Source organism: Oryctolagus cuniculus, chromosome 4, assembly GCF_051225735.1.
Source record: "Oryctolagus cuniculus isolate XC-2025 breed Fujian yellow rabbit chromosome 4, ASM5122573v1, whole genome shotgun sequence".
Taxonomy (NCBI): Eukaryota; Metazoa; Chordata; class Mammalia; order Lagomorpha; family Leporidae; genus Oryctolagus; species Oryctolagus cuniculus.
Window position 1 is genome coordinate 107762894 of NC_142870.1, and position 20081 is coordinate 107782974.

Consider the following 20081-nt stretch of genomic DNA (forward strand, 5'->3'; position numbering starts at 1 on the left):
AGAAGGGGGCCAGGAGCAGGCAAAATGTAGCCTGTGTTTAACTGGTCATCTTTATACAGAAGAAGGACTCCCATTCTTTATACAAGAAAGTGAGCATTGAGACGCAAACAGTTTTGGGGTACATTTTTCTCCCCAAGAAATAAGAGGGAGTAAGAGATCCCTAGCACAGCACGACCACAATAAGGAAACCGTCAGCGTGGTAGAAACCCTGTGCCTCACTGCTGTTGTTGCTGTTGCTGCTGTTACATGGGACCCAGGAGACCAAAACTGTGACTCTGCCACGGGACAGGAAGCACGCAGTGTGCCAGGTGAACGGAGAGGGAGGTGGAGTTTTGGCATAAAGGTAAAACGTGAGCTACGTTATCTATATAGACTGGTAAAGAATTAAACATGGGCCTATCTAGGCCACACTCCCATGTTAGTGAGCCCGTCCAGAGGAATCTGGAGCTTAAGAACCTTTTGAAACATTGCCAGGTGAGACTGTGACTGGCAGTCGTGCAAGACTTCAGCCAGGAGCTGAGTGGCAGCTGCCCCTTTAGATGGCACCGTAAGCCTTGTGCACTGCGCCACCTGCCTGGCCTCTCAAGGCCTCTGAATCTGCGACCTCCAGGAGAAGGACTTAAGAGCAGCAGCAACAACCACAAAAGCAATCTTACATATGGCAGAAAAACCCTCCTTAAGTCTGAAAGAATTAAAACATTTATTGGGCATAAATATATTACATATACACTACAGATACAGTTAGGTATAACATATAGCATAGTATTTGCAAAATCTATACATTAAAATTGATATGGCAGTTTTAATACAATGTATATGAAATAGTCTAAAATTTACAATACAGGAAAACGTATGATTTTTTTTTTCTCTCCTAGAGTTGAAAAGCTTGGAATGTATGTCCAACAGTGAGGTAAAACATTTTGTCTTTCAATTTAAAGAACTGTGCAAGGATAACATTCAAACACATTCAATTAGGGCACTTTTCAATTTGGACATGAATGAATATTGAATTACTGTAGCCAACAAAACAAGGTTAGAAAAATGCCAACATTTCAAGTTGATAAGAACAAGGCGGGTAATATGAAAAAAATCTTTTAATAAAAGTTTTCTTCTTAAACAGTTTGTTTGAGGACACAGGGCAGTTTGCTTCACATGGCTGGAATTTCTTATGCCAGGAATAAGTATGACATACGGAGAGGAGTCAGAGCATCAGAAAGCCACTCACTCACTCCTACACATCGCAAAAGGGCAAAGAGATACGGCTGGTACAACACTTTATTTTACTGTTCACGTGTAATGGCAATATATACGGTTACATATCCATATCACATATACATATTTGTGACAGAAAACAGTGCCACAGACAGCAATAATTTTATGACAGAAGGGATTATAAATGAATACCAAATAGTGGAGACCAGTAAAACAAAGTGCTGTCAGCTTGTATTTCACACACTTCAGCTTTCCCGTGGTCAGATACAATGAAAGTCTCAAAAAGATCATATGTTCATCATAAATTTGGCCTAAAGCATTATTTCCTTTAAAAATACTCAACCAATTCAGAGAATTTCTTCATGGCAGCAGTTCTGAAGTGTTTCAAAATAGAGACCCTTTTTTCCCCTGCAAGAAGGGTTTTGTATTCAGTTGTTTTTACTGTTTCAGAAAAAAAAAAAGCCTTCTGCCTAAAACACCTGCATGAAAATAGTCTTAGAAAATGCAGGTGCAATGTCCTAGTGGGTCACATCACACAGTTAAATAGAGGGGTGAGATTTGGAAGGCCAGAACTTGGCAAAAATATATTTATCTTGATGTCATCAGTTTGCAAGGCTAATTAAACTGTTATACTCAATAACAAAATACAGAGATCTCTAGTACTTACTACATCAATAGAGGCACACAGAATAATTCATTGATCTTAGCATTCTTTCAAGAGATGATTATGGTTTTCTGGGTACATGTAAACGTTTCAATCACTGATAATGGATTTCTTTTTTTTGGCATTTAATGCACTAGATGCTCTTATCTTTTAAAAATGTAAGAAAAGTGTCAGAAGATTAATAATACTACAGATGTTGCCAAAGAACAAGACTGACCTAAAATTACAAAAGTATAAAACACAAAAAAATTAACATGCTACAAGGGAAAATTAGTACATAAGTACATTTAAAAATTTTTACAATAAATAAAGATTGCACTGTAATTGGCATTTAAAGTACTGTATGCAGAATATAGTATAAATAAACCAAAAACAAAATAATGTTGGTTTCCCCATGACTTTGGTATGGGAATTTCATAAGCTAGTACAGGATACTGCATCTTAGACAACATAGACCAAGCACAAAATAGCTATGATCATGGAAAAAAAAAAAAAAAAACCAAGTAGCAAAAATATACAGAAACAGAAGCAAGGGGATACACTGTGTCTGCTGCACCCTTTTGGAATATATTTGCACCTCCAACTCTTAAATGTCCCTGAGGTACTCGAACATTATGGACTTTATATAAATAATCCAATGACTTTGGGTTAAAATTGATTATCTCATGACTCAAAATAAACATGCAAGAGTAACACTTTGCACTCCAATAGCACCTGTTGATTGAAGATCTCAAAGCACTTACAAACATTAGAATCCCCATTTTACTTTATTTTATTTCTCATGCATGGGAAAACTGAGGCACAGAGAGGTAAAGTGACGTGTTCAGGTCACGCAGCAAGTTAGTGACAGATCCAGGGAGAGAATCTAGGCTCCTTGACCCCCAACCACCCTGTGCTTACTGCCAAATACCAGTCCCTCTCCACACAGCCAGAGCAGCCCCGCAGAGCTGCAACTACAGATCCAGATGACTCTCTTGTGGGTTTCATCCATTTTTATCTGCTGTTACATTAGTAGTATGGGCTCCAAATTAAGGTACTGAAATTCAATCACTTCATTGATACCTCAAAGAACAGCCTACAGGCAAATCTCTCGAGAATAATGAGCTGACGCATTAAGAAGACTGCTCACAATTAGTGTAAATCATGGATAATGGGCAGAGGCACTAAACTGTCACCAGTTCTTGTCATATAATTCTGGTCAAACGTAACAGCATATAATAACTCTAGTGATTATATTAGAAGTAGTTATATACAAAGACAGACAAGTTAAAGCAGCTTTTAAAATAGCTGAACAAGGAAACAACTAACTATTGCACGATGCCCTTGTAAAGTTACTGCTATGAATGGACGTGGTAAAATCTACAATGCTCCATAATTTATAGGTGCATTCTGATTACTTGATTTCTGATACAGGCAGCTCATAGTGTTAAAATCATAAGAAATACAGATCATTAAAACGTTTTAGATTAAAGTACACATTTTGATTTAAATGAGCTAAACAGAGTTAAATAACTGGGTGACAATATGTTGTTTCAGCCTTATCTGAGTGAACACATCTTCTGTATGTTGTTGTGTGGCAATACTCTGACAACACTGGAGTCCTAGCCCTGTAACTACACACACTGTGATTTATTCATGGTTACAGATATAGATGGTCAAGACATAAGAAGTGATTTGTGAATATAAATTACTAAACTGTAACATAAAAGAAAAAAAAACAACTGAAGGCTTGCAAAAGACATCAGTGAAAACAAAATGAAGGCAGATCTGAAAATTTAAAAGAAAACATATGAAAGCTAGCTTTTGGTATCTGGTTTGCTTTTCTTCTTTTTTCTTTTTTTTCTTTTTTCTTTTTTTTTTTTTTTAAAAATCCAGTTTAACCTCTCTCTTCCTAGTTTTGTATTTCAAAAAGGTGCACCAAAACACTGACATTGTTTTTCCTAGCTAAATCTGTAAAACAAGAGAAGTATATAAATCAAAGAAAAAAGGGCTTAAAAAGGGGAGTATCTGAATAAATGTGTGTATTAAAATGTGTAGCATTAATGAAATTCATACCTCTAGTTTTGTTGGGCTTGTTTACTTCATTAAGAAGTACTGTAATATAAAGGCAAATAAAATGGATAAAGTTGCAAAGCCAAGAACAATGAGGGCTGCAAACTGTTCATCAGTAGGCATCATGCTCTTCATTTTGGGGTCATCTAAGCTCCCCATGTCCCCTGTAAGCATGACCTCGTTTCGTTGCAATACAAAAGCTGCAGACGGGCTGAAAGCTCCACTTAGCTCCTGAGAGGTGTCTAGACAGCGACGGCACGCACACACGCGGAACCTGTAGTCCGTGTTGGTCTGGAGGCCTGAGATTTGGAATGTGGCTTCTTCTCCCTTGTACACCTTCAAGAAAAGGTAAAATCCTAGTTAGCTCATGTACAACAACGCTGCTTTCTAAAGTCGCCTTACAGCACTGGGGCCTTGTGGATAAAGGCCTGGTTCAAACTCCCTCCACCACCCCAACAGTCATTATATGAAAAGGTTTGTCTGTGTTTCATCCGTCACGAGAGGTTTTCCAGCTCCCTGTGAAAGAAAGCAACATGAAATCCAGTGACTGACTGTGACAGACGAGAGCAGGCACCGACAGAATGCAGCTGACGTTGTCATGGTTCAGGCTGTGCAGCATCTTCATGCTTCAACAGTTTTCTGTTTTGGGTTCCCAGCAAAAGTTAACATTTTAAAATGGAAACAATTAAAACCCATCAATTGTGCAAATGAGAAAAGGCAAGGTTTTCAGTCGGATGTTTTGACGATATACCACCTACCAGTGGCCCTACTGACAACAGGCCCTTATTCCACACTCCACCTGGGCCAGCCTCTCGTGGTCTCCTAGCTTCCGTCCCTTGGCTGAAAGTTTCCTTGCCTTATTGCTATGGTTGCAAATTAACTGCTCACTAAAATTAGCTCAACGAATTGAAGGAGAGTTGCAGCAGGTCACCCCCCTGAACACAAGACTCCTGAGGTCATTATCTTCCTAACAGATGACATCTTAGATGCTTGATTTTCGTCTTAAGAGATTTCTTTTCCAGGAAGCCCAGGCCTGGAGAAAAAGTAACCTTCACCTGCACGAAACCCCCTGGATTGACTGGAACCCACTCTGACATCACCAGAACTCCCTAGAGAAGGCAGTGTCGCTGACCACCTGAAGGAGAGCCCTGGGCACTAGAGACCACAGGACATCGGCACATGAGCGGAACACATACCTCCCCCCAATAACTTCAAACTCTAAGAACCCCTAACCACTGAGGGAGCCTGAGGGTTACCTGTCGGCCGCCTGGCTCCTTGCTGTGCACTGGGGAAGGAACCCTAGTGCTTCATTGTTTTAGGGGTGTTCTATAGTAACACCGTTATGATGTATCACACTGCACCCCACAAGAGGTAAACACTAGCCTGACTTCTTATCCGGCGATTCGTTTTCCCTATTCCAGAAACTCATATAAACAGAATCACACAGCACCTACTCTTTTGTGCGTATGAGTGATTAGTGCTATTAGTCCCCTGTATGACTATACCTTTTCATTTTCTTTTTTTTTTTTTTTTTTTTTTTTTTTTTTTTTGACAGGCAGAGTGGACAGTGAGAGAGAGAGACAGAGAGAGAAAGGTCTTCCTTTGCCGTTGGTTCACCCTCCAATGGCCGCCGCACCGCGCTGATCCTGGCAGGAGCCAGGAGCCAGGTGCTTTTCCTGGTCTCCCATGGGGTGCAGGGCCCAAGCACCTGGGCCATCCTCCACTGCACTCCCTGGCCATAGCAGAGAGCTGGCCTGGAAGAGGGGCAACTGGGACAGAATCCGGCGCCCCAACCGGGACTAGAACCCGGTGTGCCGGCGCCGCAAGGTGGAGGATTAGCCTATTGAGCCACGGCGCCGGCTCTATACCTTTTCATTTTCTTTGATGGGCATTTGGGTAGTTTGAGGTCTGAAGGTTTTATGTAATAATAATATGCACATTTCTGTACAAATCTTTGAGGACTTATTTTTAAATGTTCATTTATTTGAAAGGTAGACAGGGAGACAGGGATCTTCCATCCACTGCTTTGCCCCCTAAATGCCTGCAACAGCTGGGGCTGGGCCAGAAATTTCATCCAGGTCTCCCATGCGGAGTGCAGGGACCCACATATTTCAGCCCTCACTTGCCACCTCCCAGTGTGCACATAAGCAGGAAGCTGGAATCAGGAGCAGAGCTGGGTCTTGGACTCTGGCATTTCTATATGGGATCAGGGCCTGAATAAAGGCATCTCAACTGCTGCACCAAACACCAGCCCCAAGACTTACATTTCTATTTTTCTTGGGCAAATACCTACGACTCATGGATCGAAGGGGAGGACCACATTTAACTTCCTGAGAAAGACTGTGCCACTTTGCACTCCCACCAGCAAAGTATGAGAGCCCGAGCTGCCCCACATGCTCACCAACATTTATTACTATCAGTCTTTTATCTTCCAGCTATTCTAGTTGGTGTGACCAATACCTCATTTTCATTTCCCTAATGCCTAGTAATGTTGTACAGCTTTTCTTGTCCCTACTGGTCATTCAAATACCAACTTCGTGAAGAGATATGTGTCTTACTTGTTTTTTTGGTTTGACTTTTATTATTAATTTGTAAGGGTTCTTTATCTAATCTGGATATATCCTGACAGATATATAAATTCAATTTCAAATACTCTCTGGCTGTTGAGTTACTGGGAATCTACAAATGTCTCCATGTTTTTCTAAAGTCTGGTGTGAAAACTTCTACCAGGAAACGGGACATTCTAGCAGCAAACACAAGCACACTGGCCATGTAGGTAGTGTTAGGCAAGGTGAAAGGCTGCGGGTTAGAAAAAGTACTAGACTTCCAGCGTTCAGCTGGTATTTAGCCATTTTCTTAAGATATTCCTTCCTAGTTTTCAGATTTTACAAATAGTCTTCAAGTGTCTTATTTATTGGACTACCGTTTGGTGACTCAGCCCCCAGAAAACCAATTCTGTTTGCCTTTTTTTTTTTTTTTTGACAGGCAGAGTGGACAGTGAGAGAGAGAGACAGAGAGAAAGGTCTTCCTTTTGCCGTTCGTTCACCCTCCAATGGCCGCCGCACCACGCTGATCCGAAGGCAGGAGCCAGGTGCTTCTCCTGGTCTCCCATGGGGTGCAGGGCCCAAGCACTTGGGCCATCCTCCACTGCACTCCCTGGCCATAGCAGAGAGCTGGCCTGGAAGAGGGGCAACCGGGACAGAATCCGGTGCCCCGACTGGGACTAGAACCTGGTGTGCCAGCGTTGCAAGGTGGAGGATTAGCCTATTGAGCTGCGGCGCTGGCCTTCTGTTTGCTTTTTATTCTCTTCTGGATTCATCATTGCTTTTGCTATTCCCTTTGTGAGGTTCTAAGCATGTTCCTCCTGGCGACTTACTCTGCTTCTTTACAAACTGTGACATGTGCCTTAGCAACCAGAATGATAAACAGGGCAGGGCTGTAGCAGGGAGAAGGGAAGAGCTGTGAGAAAGCCTGTGGGGTAGCAACAGGCTGTTCCTTTCTCACTGCTCACTGTTCCAAGGATGAGCCTAAATGAAGGTTTTAAGAAGTTTGTTGTCATGGAGACTTTCCCAACCCAAACACAGCCAGTTATTCCAGAGTTTAGACTACATCACAACGGAACAGACTCTCCCTAAGTTACTTCCCAACATGTGGGAGGTTTCAGGAAAACAATGGTGTAAATATATTTTTTCTTTAAAGAGATCTTTTAGTTGTCAATGTTTAGTGCTTCCTTTAGTTTTTTATTTGAAGATTTTGTTTATTTAAAGGCAGAGTTACAGAGAGAGATCGCCCATCCACGGGTTCACTCCCCAGATGGCTACAATGGCCAGAGCTGCACCAGGAGCTTCACCCCCGTCTCCCACATGGGTGCAGGGGCCCAAGTACTTGGGCATCCTCTGCTGCTTTCTCAAGTGCATAAGCAGGGAGTGGATAACTGAAGCAGCTGGGACTTGAAGCAGCACCTATATGGATCCCAGCACCACAGGTGGCAGCTTTACCCACTATGCCACAATGCTGGCCCCTAGTTTTAATTTCTTAAATCTAAAGTGCTCTCTTGGTAGTTTTTCTTTTTTTTTTTAAACAAGCCTTTTCTTGGAAATTGTTCATAAAGAGATTGGTTTGCAATCTTTGAGCTCAGCACACCAGTCTGATAAAACAGTCTCTGCACACCTGCCATCTAGACTTTGGTTTGCTCTCTGCAGTGATCCAGATAGTAGATAAATTGTTCTGATACACAGGTTGGAGAGAAGCTGCTGCCCAAGCCTCTGCTGGGAGGTTCTCTGGAGTGCCTCTCATCAGTTTTTTAGAGGTCATACTTCTTGAAGCATCTGTTTCCACCTATCATGTGGGGAAGTCCCTGGCTGTTAGAGTTCTCCTCTGTGCAACGCTGGGAATTCAGGTGGTCTAACCTGGCCACTGGGCAGCTTCTGTGCAAGCACAGGAACTGGCATCAAGACCATGCATCCAGGCCGGCGCCGTGGCTCACTAGGCTAATCCTCTGCCTGCGGCACCGGCACCCTGGGTTCCAGTCCCAGTTGGGGCGCCGGGTACTAGTCCCGGTTGCTCCTCTTCCAGTCCAGCTCTCTGCTGTGGCCCGGGAGGACAGTGGAGGATGGCTCAGATGTTTGGGTCCCTGCACCCACATGGGATACTGGGAGGAAGCACCAGGCTCCTGGCTTTGGATCGGCACAGTGCCGGCCGTGGCAGCCATTAGGGGAGTGAACCAACGGAAGGAAGACCTTTCTCTCTGTCTCTGTCTATCACTCAATTTGTCAAATAAAAACAAAACAAAACAAAACAACCCATGCATCCAGTCCTTGCTGGGTTTCTTACCAGGTTTGTGAATCATAGGACTTATCAGGCTACTCAAGGGCAGACTAGGGATTGCTGAGAAAACCTATGTGAAAAGTGCTTCATGAAAGGAATATACTAGAGATATGTCAACTTCATTGAATTTAATGCTAATTACGTTGTCAGCGGAGTATCATTCCTTCCATTTTACAAATGAAGACACTGAGGCTTGGACAGGCTGTTAATTTCTTAAAGGCTCCTAGGAATTAAGAGAGAGGTGGACCCAGATGAGACTTCACGGCTAACTCACACATTGATGCTCACCACCGGGACTGTGCCAGGCCTGCTTACTTCATCCTCTTGGGCAGTAAAGATGCTACCTCCCACCCCAGCACCCCACCTTGGTCCACAGCTAATGGCAGTAGTGTGACTTTGGGTCCCATCTCAGGGCCTCAGACTTTCTCTTCCCACATAGTTCCAATCCTCCTGGTGTTTCCATTGCACACATCCCACACTATCCTAGCCTGTGTCCTGCTGTCTCATAAGAGAAGGTACCACCTTTTATTGAGGATGCTATAGGGAGAGGCTCCCCAACTCAGCAGTGCCAAGCAAACGGGAGAGTGAGCACTGTTTTTCTGACATTGAATGATGAACATGTTACAGAAAAATGCTTAGTGACCCATACTTGGAGACTTTTGGAAAGTGAATATAAATGTACATTTCCATCTGTTTAAGTGATTTCAATGGCTTCCATCAGAATTTGCATGGCTACCTCCTTGTAAGAAAGTTGGCCCAGAAGTATATTTAATTCCCCTGAAACTCAATTTAGAAGATCTTTGAGACTTCACCCTTCAAGTGAAGGTGTCTGAAACTATATTTAGAAAGCAAAGGAACATTACTTTCTTTGTACCACAAGGCAAAAAGCTTAATGAAGGACATGAATATGGAATTGAAGAAAACTTCTTAACAAGTCTAATCAAAATAAAGGCTTTCATTTGTAAGCACATTTTTCTTTTAGCCATTCTTGTTATTTTAATTGAACAGCTCCCATCTTTCACAAACACTGCCAACACAAAGTTAACATTCTCTCTCCTGCACTCTTTTTAACACTGAATATAAATATATTAATTGAGTGTGGGACTGTGTTCTATTATCTCCATAGTAACAACACAATGGCTTGAGAAAACAGATATTCACTGAATGTTCTAATTAGAACCCTCAAACACTTCAGAGTAGATATTCTTACATCACATAGCTTGAAAAGAGGATTATTACCAGGAATATGTAAACATTAAGCATTAAAACACACATAAAATCACAGAAGCAACAGTGAGAGTTTAGTATAAGTGTAGCCATCATTGCAAATAAAGGAATCATTAACCATGATTAAGTTGTTTTCAGAGTACTGACAGAAAATACCAAGTTTCTAATACATCTCAGAAATATTCAATGATGCTTATTAAGCCTTTTAAGCAAAGCTCAAAACAATCCCAATACTCCATTTTCTGAAGAGTCTGGTTTCCTGAAGCTGGATGATAACAGATTTGCTTTTGTGTAAATAATCACAGCTACCAGGGGATTGACACTTTTTTCTTATTACTACAAATTTCTGATGCTATTTCATAGTCTTTTTATGGGACTATTATGTTTTTATATATTATCTTTAAAAATATATTTCCAAGGTCCAATAATGGCAAGAATGCTTCTAAAGAAGAAAAAAGGGGAGAGAGAGAAAGAGAGAGAGAGAGAGGATGTATGTGTGTGTGTGTGTGTGTGTGTGTGTTGGGGAAGGGAAGCAGGGAGGCTTGCCTAACAGGTCTGAAGACACTGCCTAAAGCTACAGTGATTAGGACAATGCAGCACTAGCAGAGAGATGGACAACCGTCCAAGGGAACAGAGTGAGAGCCCAGTAACTGAGGGTAAGCAAGGTGGCGTTGCATGAGATCCTACAGGGACTACTGAGACCAAGGTCCACAGTCAAGAGCTTAGCCAGGCCCAAGGTAAAGAGACCTTGACCAGTGTTGGATAATGGATAGAGAACCAGATATGGAGTCTGTTGGCTCTTGGTTGAATTATGGCTCTGAACTTGGGAGACTCATGTAACTTCTCTTTGCAATAGAGGGAGTTTAGTATAGGTGCAGCCATGGTTGCAAACAGTAAAGTCATTAACCATGATTAAGTTTTCAGTGAATGTCACCCAACCTCAACTCTCAAAGTTGCTGAGAGGAGTAAATGATGCAAAGCTTGCAGGATCTGGCCCTTTGCAGGCACTCAGTTAAAGTTAGCTCCTTTTTCTTGCCACTTTCAGTGTGCTGGCTTACTTAAACTCTTTACACCTGTATTTTAATAACTGCTCGCAAGACACTGAAATCTTCTCTTTCTTGATATGGAAGAATCATGTATAAAATATTTTCACTTTAGCAGTTCAAGGTATTTTTTATTAGGTCCTGAAGAAAAAAATGTGAACAGTTTTTGAGCTGCTGCAAAAATTAAAACTTGCAAATATTTTTCTAGTTCTATAAATAAGTGAACATGTGAGCACACACTCTTCACAGCTTATCTCCCTGGGTCTGGTTGATGTCCTCATGCCACTAACTACAAGGCAAGGAGGTGAGGCCAGGCGCATCTCAATGGAGATGACGGCTGGGGTGACTTTCCCTGTGACTGTGCGGCTCTACACATCAGGGCAGCAGGCCAGGCCTCACACTGCTCCATTCTCATTCATTTTGACAGGGGCACCATTATGGGCTTTTCCTCCTGTCCCAACCCAATTTAAAAGGCAGAGCTTGCTCCATTTAAGATTTTCTTTATTGAAGTAACCAATCATAATACTGTAGTAAGTATATATGTAATATTATTTTTGCAAAGACTATTTCTGTTCTTCTTTGAACAATGTATTTTAAAATAATTTTGACATGTTTATTCCAAATGGGAGGATTTGAAGTAATACCCAGAGAACTCAAATGAAGAAGCATGACCCTTAATTCAGAATAACATGCTGCATAACTGGAATTGCTTCAACAACAGGCAAGTTTTAGGGGAGGACTGGTGAGAAAAGTGCATGCTAGGTGGCCAAAGGCTCATCTGCACCCCTCTGCTGATGCCGCCTGCCTTTTACCCGCAACTGGAAGGGCAGACGTAAGAGATCACACCAGGTAATCATTTCCACAACTCCACTGCGTGACTGAACAGACCTGATGCTCACAGTAACAAACTGACAAACAGGATTATTTTCCCTAGTCTCAGTGAGATGAACCTAGTCCTCCAATATCATACCACTGGGAGGCACGCTTGTGCTCCTGCCACCCCTGTGCCCCACCCCAAGAGGGAATCTGCTTGTGGGCATAGTGATGGGCAGGTAACTGTGTCCTTGAGCCCAGAAGGACAGGGAAGGCCACCGCTAGTGAACTGCTTCTTTTAGGGTTGCTTTGTTCATCCCAATAGGCCATAGTCAACAGTCACTAGGACCACTGCCTGACTCTGCCTGGCTTCCCCCTCAAAACAAAGCAACTCACAGTGTCAAAACTCCAGGGGTCCTACACCTGGACATTTGGAAATTGAACATGAAGTTAATTTTATACAAAGTTTTAACTGGATGCCATGTATGGTCACAAGTGTCATCAGATACTTAAAGGGACCTGGAAATCTAAAAAAAAAAAAAAAAATCCTAAGCATCAGTGAAACAAATGATGGCTTGTAAAGATCTCTCTATTTTTATTTTGTGCTCAGGCCTCCTGCAAACAGAAGAAATTATGCTATGAGGTTGTGATAACCTCACTGCTCAATTTCTGTGTTAGCAAACAGAGCTGAAATTCACAAAAAACAACATGGAGGTCTAGGATGTTGCTGTAGGCTCAAGACTTCGAAAGAATTTGGTTAACAGCAGATATTTCCTCAAAGTACCTTTTGTGATACCACAAAGAATTAAAAATACATTTCAACATCATAAATATATTTATGCAGAGAATCCATCACATTAAACATGGAGCTCCACAGATTTTCAGATCCTGCAAAGGTTTTCTTCTCAAGGCAACAAACCCAAGCACCTAGACTTTCAGTAATTTTGCCACATATTTTGACTGCTAAAAGGTAATGATCTGTTGTACTTTGTTGACCCTTACCTTCAAGGCTTATATTCAGTATACTTTATAAGTATTTTTGCTGTCTGTATAGGAATATGAGTATAACTCATTTTTGCCTTACTTCTTATTTATATACCAAACTGGCTATAGCATAATGTAAAACAAACAAACAAACAAAACCTGTCAGTCACATTTACACAGATATAATTTCCATCCCTTTCAAGAAAGCTTATAATTAATACTGTTTGAAAAGAAATTGTAAGTTTTCTTAAAAAGTCTTGTGCTTGCAATACTTATTAAATAATAAAAAAATCAATCCAACATATGCATGCATTCTAATGCAGAGTAAAATTTCGGGTAAGAACATTTACTCTTTAATAATTATAAACAAAAAAAAAAAATTACAACCAGCTGCCTGCCCACCTTATGGTAACTGAAGAGAAAAAGATAACTCAAGAAAAATAGCTAACCAACTAGAACCATGCAAAGTTAAAGTTAATGCTTCAAGCAAAACTTCAGAAAGGTCATGGGCCTTGTCAAGTGTTGCTATAAAACTAAGACTGGGCAGGGCTGGGGGGGAAGACACCCTCCTATGGTGGTGACTTTCTGTTTCACCTGTTACGAACATCACTTCTAAATCTATTCCATGGTGAAATTGACTTTCATCACCACTGCAAGGACAAATAACCTGTGACTTTGAAATTGCCCCTTTTATACATGTAAGAAACATTTAGTGAGTGCCCAACTACGTGCCAGTCTTCAAAAAACAAAAATGAGTCGCAGAAGCCTGCACATTAGTGGAACCTGTCAGACGAGTGCTGTGATTGCAATGTGCACAGTGCACCCTAAGAGCCTATGGCTCTGGGATGGACCAGTGATTACCTCTCATTTTCTTTTGCTTTATCCCTATGAATTCAAAGCCTATTGTCTGTTATTCCGGGACTGTAATTATTTTAACCATTGCTCTGCACACACAATATAAATATGTTTCATCCCCCATCTCACGTCCAGAACAAGTGAAAGAAGTACTCAAAACATCATGTTTAAGTTAATGCTTACTGAAAAGGAAGACGATGAAACCCCACCCCCAACCCCTTCAAAACAAAAAACAGCAAAACAAAACAAAATCCAGTACAAATTGTGCCGGACTAAATTGTGGCTTCTGATGCACCACTACTAGCCTTAATCATTTCCTGGTAATGTAGGAAACACATGAACAGATGAAGGATGCTAATCCCCACCCACTGAGCCTGCCCTGTAGTACTGCGTTTCCACCTGTTTTCAACAAGAAACACTGGTTTAACTGTTTATCACAAGTGTACATGTGATTGCACATTATGTTAGTATTTATATGTCCATGAGTCCAAATATACAACATTAAACAAACAGCATATTCAAACATCCAGTCTAATAAAACCTAAGTTACTGAACAGATTGCCCTTCATTTTGACAATATCTGACATGTACAGATACTGAGCAAATACTGATTTTCTAATGTGAAACAGCAGTCACTGTAATTTGAGAATCAGGAACATTTTTCCAAGAACAGGAGGAAAAGCATAGTACATGGAATAAAAAGTTTTAAAAACACAATGACGAACATGCAATGAATGCACTCTTGGGAAATGAATTATTATGGAGTGCCAAATGATATACTGTGAAATTTCCTAACACCTCATATTTTAAGTATTTCTACAACATTATGGAATGGGACAATGCTACTGGCATTAAAGGTAACTGAATCTGCTGCAGAAAACTCTCTGCTCTCCATTTGAGCTGGGCTCCTAAAACCAACCACATCTTTCTGGTGAGAAGAAACAATTACTAAACCTGTGAAGTTATTTATTCTGAAATGGGACTACTGTATAAAATGAGACTGGAAAGTGAAACAATAGTCTCTTTACTCTTAAAGAGGAATGATGACAAATTTTGGTGACATTATCCATGGATATGAGTCAATACTCATAGATGTCTCATTGAAGAGAAAGTATTTGCAAAATGTGTTTAAGACAATTCAATCTTTCACCTGATGTGATATTAATAAAGTATAGCAAAACATCCAAAAATATTTTAATATATTTCTTTGGCAAGTATTTTTTTGTTATTACAAGAGAAACACCAACAAGTAAAAGAAACTGTTTTCTACTTCCCCCGTGTATCTAGACTCCCTGAGCTTCAGAAATGATGCTCATGTTTTGGAGGGTGGGGGGTATTTATTTATCTTCACCATTCTGATTTCACCATAAATGAATGGCCCTGTTTAAAGGAATGGGTCTCTGTTTCCTGAGGGAATGAATGGCAGTTTGTCCTGATTTCAAAAAAATAGTTGTTAAGTACATTATAGAAGCCTACAGAGTATCTGAATCCCTTTGTAGCTGTGGACCTGATAATGGGTCACTTTGGAAGAATTAATGACAGGTGTGAAAAATAATGAAAATCAGATTATCTGGCCATATTCTAATTACATTCATTCTTGCATAGTTTTATTAGGTGACTTTTAGAATCTCCCTACTTAGATTATGGTCCAAGCATTTTAACAGGTGTTTTCTCATACACATTAAGGGTGACAAACAATGAAGCTTCTAAGTCACAGCTCTCCCCTTAGCCTTCCACTGTAACTTCTATAAAAAGGCAGATAGGACATAGGCTTCAGTAGTTAGATTGAGATTACCTACTCTATTGTAAAACAATTGGCTCTTTGGTTTTCAATTACATACAGACTTTGATATCTGCAAATAGTACTGTCAATATCAAATAAAAACACACAAAACTTTACAACTTGTGCCTGAGAACAGAAATTTTAACATGAACATTACTCTATATAAAATGAAATGTGAAGGACCTATATACCCTGAAGAATAAGGTAACAACCACATGTTTTGATCATTAATTTTAAGAAAAATGTAGCTCACTGAATCATTCATTCATGGCAATGGGCAGAAGCAAGGAGCCAGCCTTTGACCAGCTGCACACATGCCATGCACACTGATTCTTACCTGTTTGTACTCAGATTCTCTTCCAACCAATACCTGCAGAATGTAGTTAACAGGGTCGCCTTTCATTGGTGGGACTGTCTCCCATAAAATCTCACATGAATTTCCTTCCAACTGTGTTACTCGAGGTGCTGAAACACAAATCCACACATTCAAGCTCAAAATTCAGAGTCATATTAACAGTTAACATTCTATTACTATTAATAGGAACTCGAAGAGTGAGTTCACACCTGTGTCTGCCCTTCACAGGTTAGGGGTTACTTGCCTACCTTCCCATAAAACCAGTAAAATGCTCTTTAAGCACCAAGAAGTTACTTTGTGACTAGAAAGCCACTGATGAAAAATCCAGCTAGGCCTGCACATTTATTTATTTATATTTTATTTTATTTTTTGATTTAGAGTTATACAGTGAGAGAGAGAAAGGTCTTCCTTCCATTGGTTCACCCCCTAAATGGCTGCTATGGTCGGCGCACTGTGCCAATCCGAAGCCAGGAGCCAGGTGCTTCTCCTGGTCTCCTATGCGGGTGCAGGGCCCAAGCACTTGGGGCACAGCACAGAGCTGGACTGGAAGAGGAGCAACCGGGACAGAATCCGGTGCCCCAACTGGGACTAGAACCCGGGGTGCTGGCGCTGCAGGCGGAGGATTAGCCAAGTGAGCCGCGGCGCCGGCCTAGGCCTGCATTTTTAAAATATGTAAATTTATTTTTCCCTATGGCTCTTGAGCACCTTCTAAGGCTTAGGCCTGTACTAGCTATTCTGGAGAATGCAAAAACAGGTAAGACTCATCCTGTTTTCAAGGAACTTAAGATCTTAAGGCAAGGGAAAAGCAAGGAATGAGACTAATACACAAAGAAATGGGACATCAGGCAGATTAACAGGGTGGTGGAGTAGAGAGGACAAGAGAGGAGAGGGAAGGGGCACATCCTTGCGGGACACTAAGGGGTTCAGGAGCAAGTGACTGACAGGAAAAGTGCCTGAGAAGGGGCAGCACTGCAACCTTTAAGCTATAATATATTTACATTCTTTCAGTTTATTTTTCAGCTCCTGGAGCCATCATCTCATTTAAAACTAAATTATATTAGTCTGCAGTAAAGCACTTAAAATATTAAGACTTAAAAAAAGATTTTTTTACAGCTTATATGTCTGTAGCTTGAGTCAATATATTTTAAAATTTTAAAACTAGAATGCATAACTCCTCTCTCTGACCCCTCCCTTACAATTTAATTTCCAATTATATGCTGTTCTTTAGAAGCAATGGTTTCCTTGCCATTCTGTGTTAAGATTGTTTTAGAGAAAGAAAGTGAGCCTCTGCTGGAATTACTTGGCCCAAACCCCATGCAATTGATGGCAGAACTTAATAAGGCATCTTATTAGACTAAACAGTCTCCAGCTAAGACAACAATTTCCTGAATCTTAGAGCGAAAGACAACCTGGTCACACGGAAGGGTGAGCCAACTACCCTGCCAAAGTGAAAGTACCATGAAACACAAGGGCTATCGATGCACTGTTCTATGCCCACAAAAGGAATACCCCAACAAGAATCCTTCTAAAAGGCAAAGCCAGTGCTTGTTAATACTGGGGAAACTTTTAAAGTTTGCTAGTTGTAAATGTAGCAATCCTTCCTTGGGACCAACTAACCTAGTTGCCACAGTATGTTGAGGAATCATCTCTGTTACAGCTGACAGAGGAAGTCAGGGGCCTGGGCATCTGCTTCCCAGGTGACCCAGCAAGGCCGTGCATGTGGGTGTACATTTATACCAGTCAGTCCCAAAAGAAGCCCTGCCAAAGTGCCTGCAGGGCAGGGAAGCAGGGAGGAGGTACGCACCATTAACCAGTCTTGGAAGGAGCCATGAGGAACCTTTGGAGAATCTAAGCCCAATCTTGACCCAGGTTCTGGAGGCCCGCCTCTCCCCGCTCCCCCGCACCCCACTGTAATTGACTCCCATCCTGCTAGTAGTTGGCACAGCTCCTTCATGTGGAACCAGTGAACCAAATGGCCTTGCTCCTGAAGCCAGGCACATGCAGGGACCTTTCCCACAGGTTGTGTGCACCCCTCCAACTGCCAGCCTTGGGTCATTCTGAGGAGCAACCGAATAAAACTGCTACTGCTTCCTACTCTCTACAGATCAGCCGCAGGGATCTCCGCAAGAGCCAGGTATCTAGGCAAGAAGGCAGAGCCTCAGGAGCCCATGAGGGCTGAACAAGCTCCTGCTGCTGTTGGCCCTGTCCTGCCAGTCTGCTGCCCAGACAGCATCCATGGCTGGAACTAGAGGGGGAACGGTAGCAGACCTGGGAGAGGGGAGTCTGTGCAGAATAGCTTTTGTTCACTTGCCTTGCAAGCTGGAGGAAAAGATTTGGATGCACAGGGTCCCAAGGCTTCTGTGATACCTGATCCCACTAATGGGGCAGAGGAGGAAAGCGGTCACTCACAAACCTTTAGATAAATCCCAAGAAGAGCAGATCAGCCAGTGCTGCAGTTATCCAAGGGCCGCTCTCCACAGCAGGGGCTGAGGGCCGAGAGGAACAGGCCGCTGCAGTGCCTAAGGCAGTGCATGCTCTCTGGGCACCAGCAACCTCTGCTCCCTGCGTGTCCGGGAAACAGCATGCACAAACCTTCTGTGGGGGGAGCTTGGTGTCTCGTGTGCCCCAGCCCCAGGGATTCACTCTATACTCACTCTAACCTGTCAATCACCTGTGGGGTGAGAATGTCACACCACAGTATTTGTAACGCAGACGCAGGCACACTTGATAAAAAGCCATCATCTGCCAGGCTCTCTCCTTTCTCCATTGCCCAAACTTCTCTTCTGGAATGTTCCTCGGATGCTATCTTGCGACTATTAGGCATGGTAAAGGTCAGGACTGAGCCTCCTCTGAAGTCTAACATTTTCTCAAGCTCACACAGCACACTGCCTACAAACCTTTGATGGTGGGGGGGATACTTTTGGTTGTGCTGAAGGTGTAGGTTTCTGAGAAGGGCCCCTCCCCAGCCTCGCTGGCGGCCTGGATCCTGAAGCTGTAGCAAGTGAATTCCGTCAGTCTCTGCACCTTGTAGGTGTGGCTGGGTCCTCTGTAGATTGAAATAAACCTAGAGGAAGAAGCAGGTCTGTTAGCCATCTGAACCTCCACTCATGACAAGGAATTAATTACAATGAAACTAGTGGAACGGGTTAGGCCAGCTTGGTGAATGCTTTTCATTCAGCTAAGAATCAACTAGTTGCTACATTAAGCTTCTAGTTGCTACATTATGCTTAAATTAACTACAAAGTACTGTCACCATTTTTTTTCTTAAAAAACTGTAATCTGTCAAGTTTTATAAATAACAACTATGCAAGTATATCAGGATTTTTATTAGATTCAGGGTCTGAATCTGCTGGATCAGGATTCTTTTTTTTAAAAGATGTATTTATTTATTTGAAAGGCAGATTTAGAGAGAGGGAGAGAGAGAGAGAGGGAAGGAGGGAGAGAGTGAAGGAGGGAGGGAGGGAGGGAGAGAGAGAGAATATTTCATATGTTAGTTCACTCCCCAAATATCCACAATGGCCTGGGCTGGGCCAGACCAGGAAGCCAGGAGTCAAGAGCTTCTTCCAGGTCTCCCACGTGGGTGCTGGGGCCCAGCACTTGGGCCATCCTCTACTGTTTTCCCAGGCCCATTAGCAGGGAGCTAGATGGGAAGCAGAGAAGCAGGGATATGAACTGGTGTCTATATAGGAATGCTGAAACCTAAGGCGGAGGCTTTACCCACTACACCTCAACACCAGCCCCCACTACATGAGCTAATTCAACCACACAGCCTTTCCCCCAGTTAAGTAACTGATTTTACACTTCCAGGGCCTTGCCACACTGTCTCCAGTTACAACTCCAAGTTGGTTAGTGACAGAATCACAATTCAAATGTCTGACTCCTGCGTCCATTTGGCCTATGGGGTAAGCAGAATTAATGCATTCATTTAGCAAACATTTCTTGACCATCTGCTGCATGGAAAGATGAGTAAGAGTGGGTTAGTTGGTCCTGTGAGTGGGCAGGGCTTTCTGAGGACAGCGGCATCTTTTCTATATGCCGATGAAAGGACTGACACATGGGTGCCTACAGATTTGCAGAAGGATTAAAATCCTGCACAAAAAGGCTTGGAGTCAATGCTCAGCACCCATGTGTTCCTCCGCCTTTCCAACTGAGTTCTCAGTCCTTGTCATTCCACCTTCCTGTGTTGTGTCTCCTTTGCTGTGGATGCAAATGCCTCTGACTGGACGCTGGGCGTTTTTGATTTCAGAGAAAGCCAGAGTCCAGAGG

The 20081-nt window shown here is 42.2% G+C and overlaps 1 protein-coding gene across 14 annotated transcripts in view; it reads right to left on the reverse strand.

The window, feature by feature from the left end:
• Window positions 1-681: 681 nt before the first annotated feature.
• FNDC3B (fibronectin type III domain containing 3B) overlaps window positions 682-20081 on the reverse strand; it is a 360686-nt gene continuing 341286 nt past the window's right edge. For all 14 annotated transcript variants that reach the window (XM_070072505.2, XM_008266495.5, XM_089330934.1 and 11 more), the window contains 3 exons: window positions 18713-18879; window positions 15798-15925; window positions 682-4264 (listed from right to left, as the gene is read on the reverse strand). In XM_070072505.2, coding sequence (XP_069928606.1) covers window positions 3953-4264; window positions 15798-15925; window positions 18713-18879 — 607 coding nt within the window. In that variant the 3' untranslated portion in view covers window positions 682-3952. The remainder of the gene's footprint in view (window positions 4265-15797; window positions 15926-18712; window positions 18880-20081) is intronic.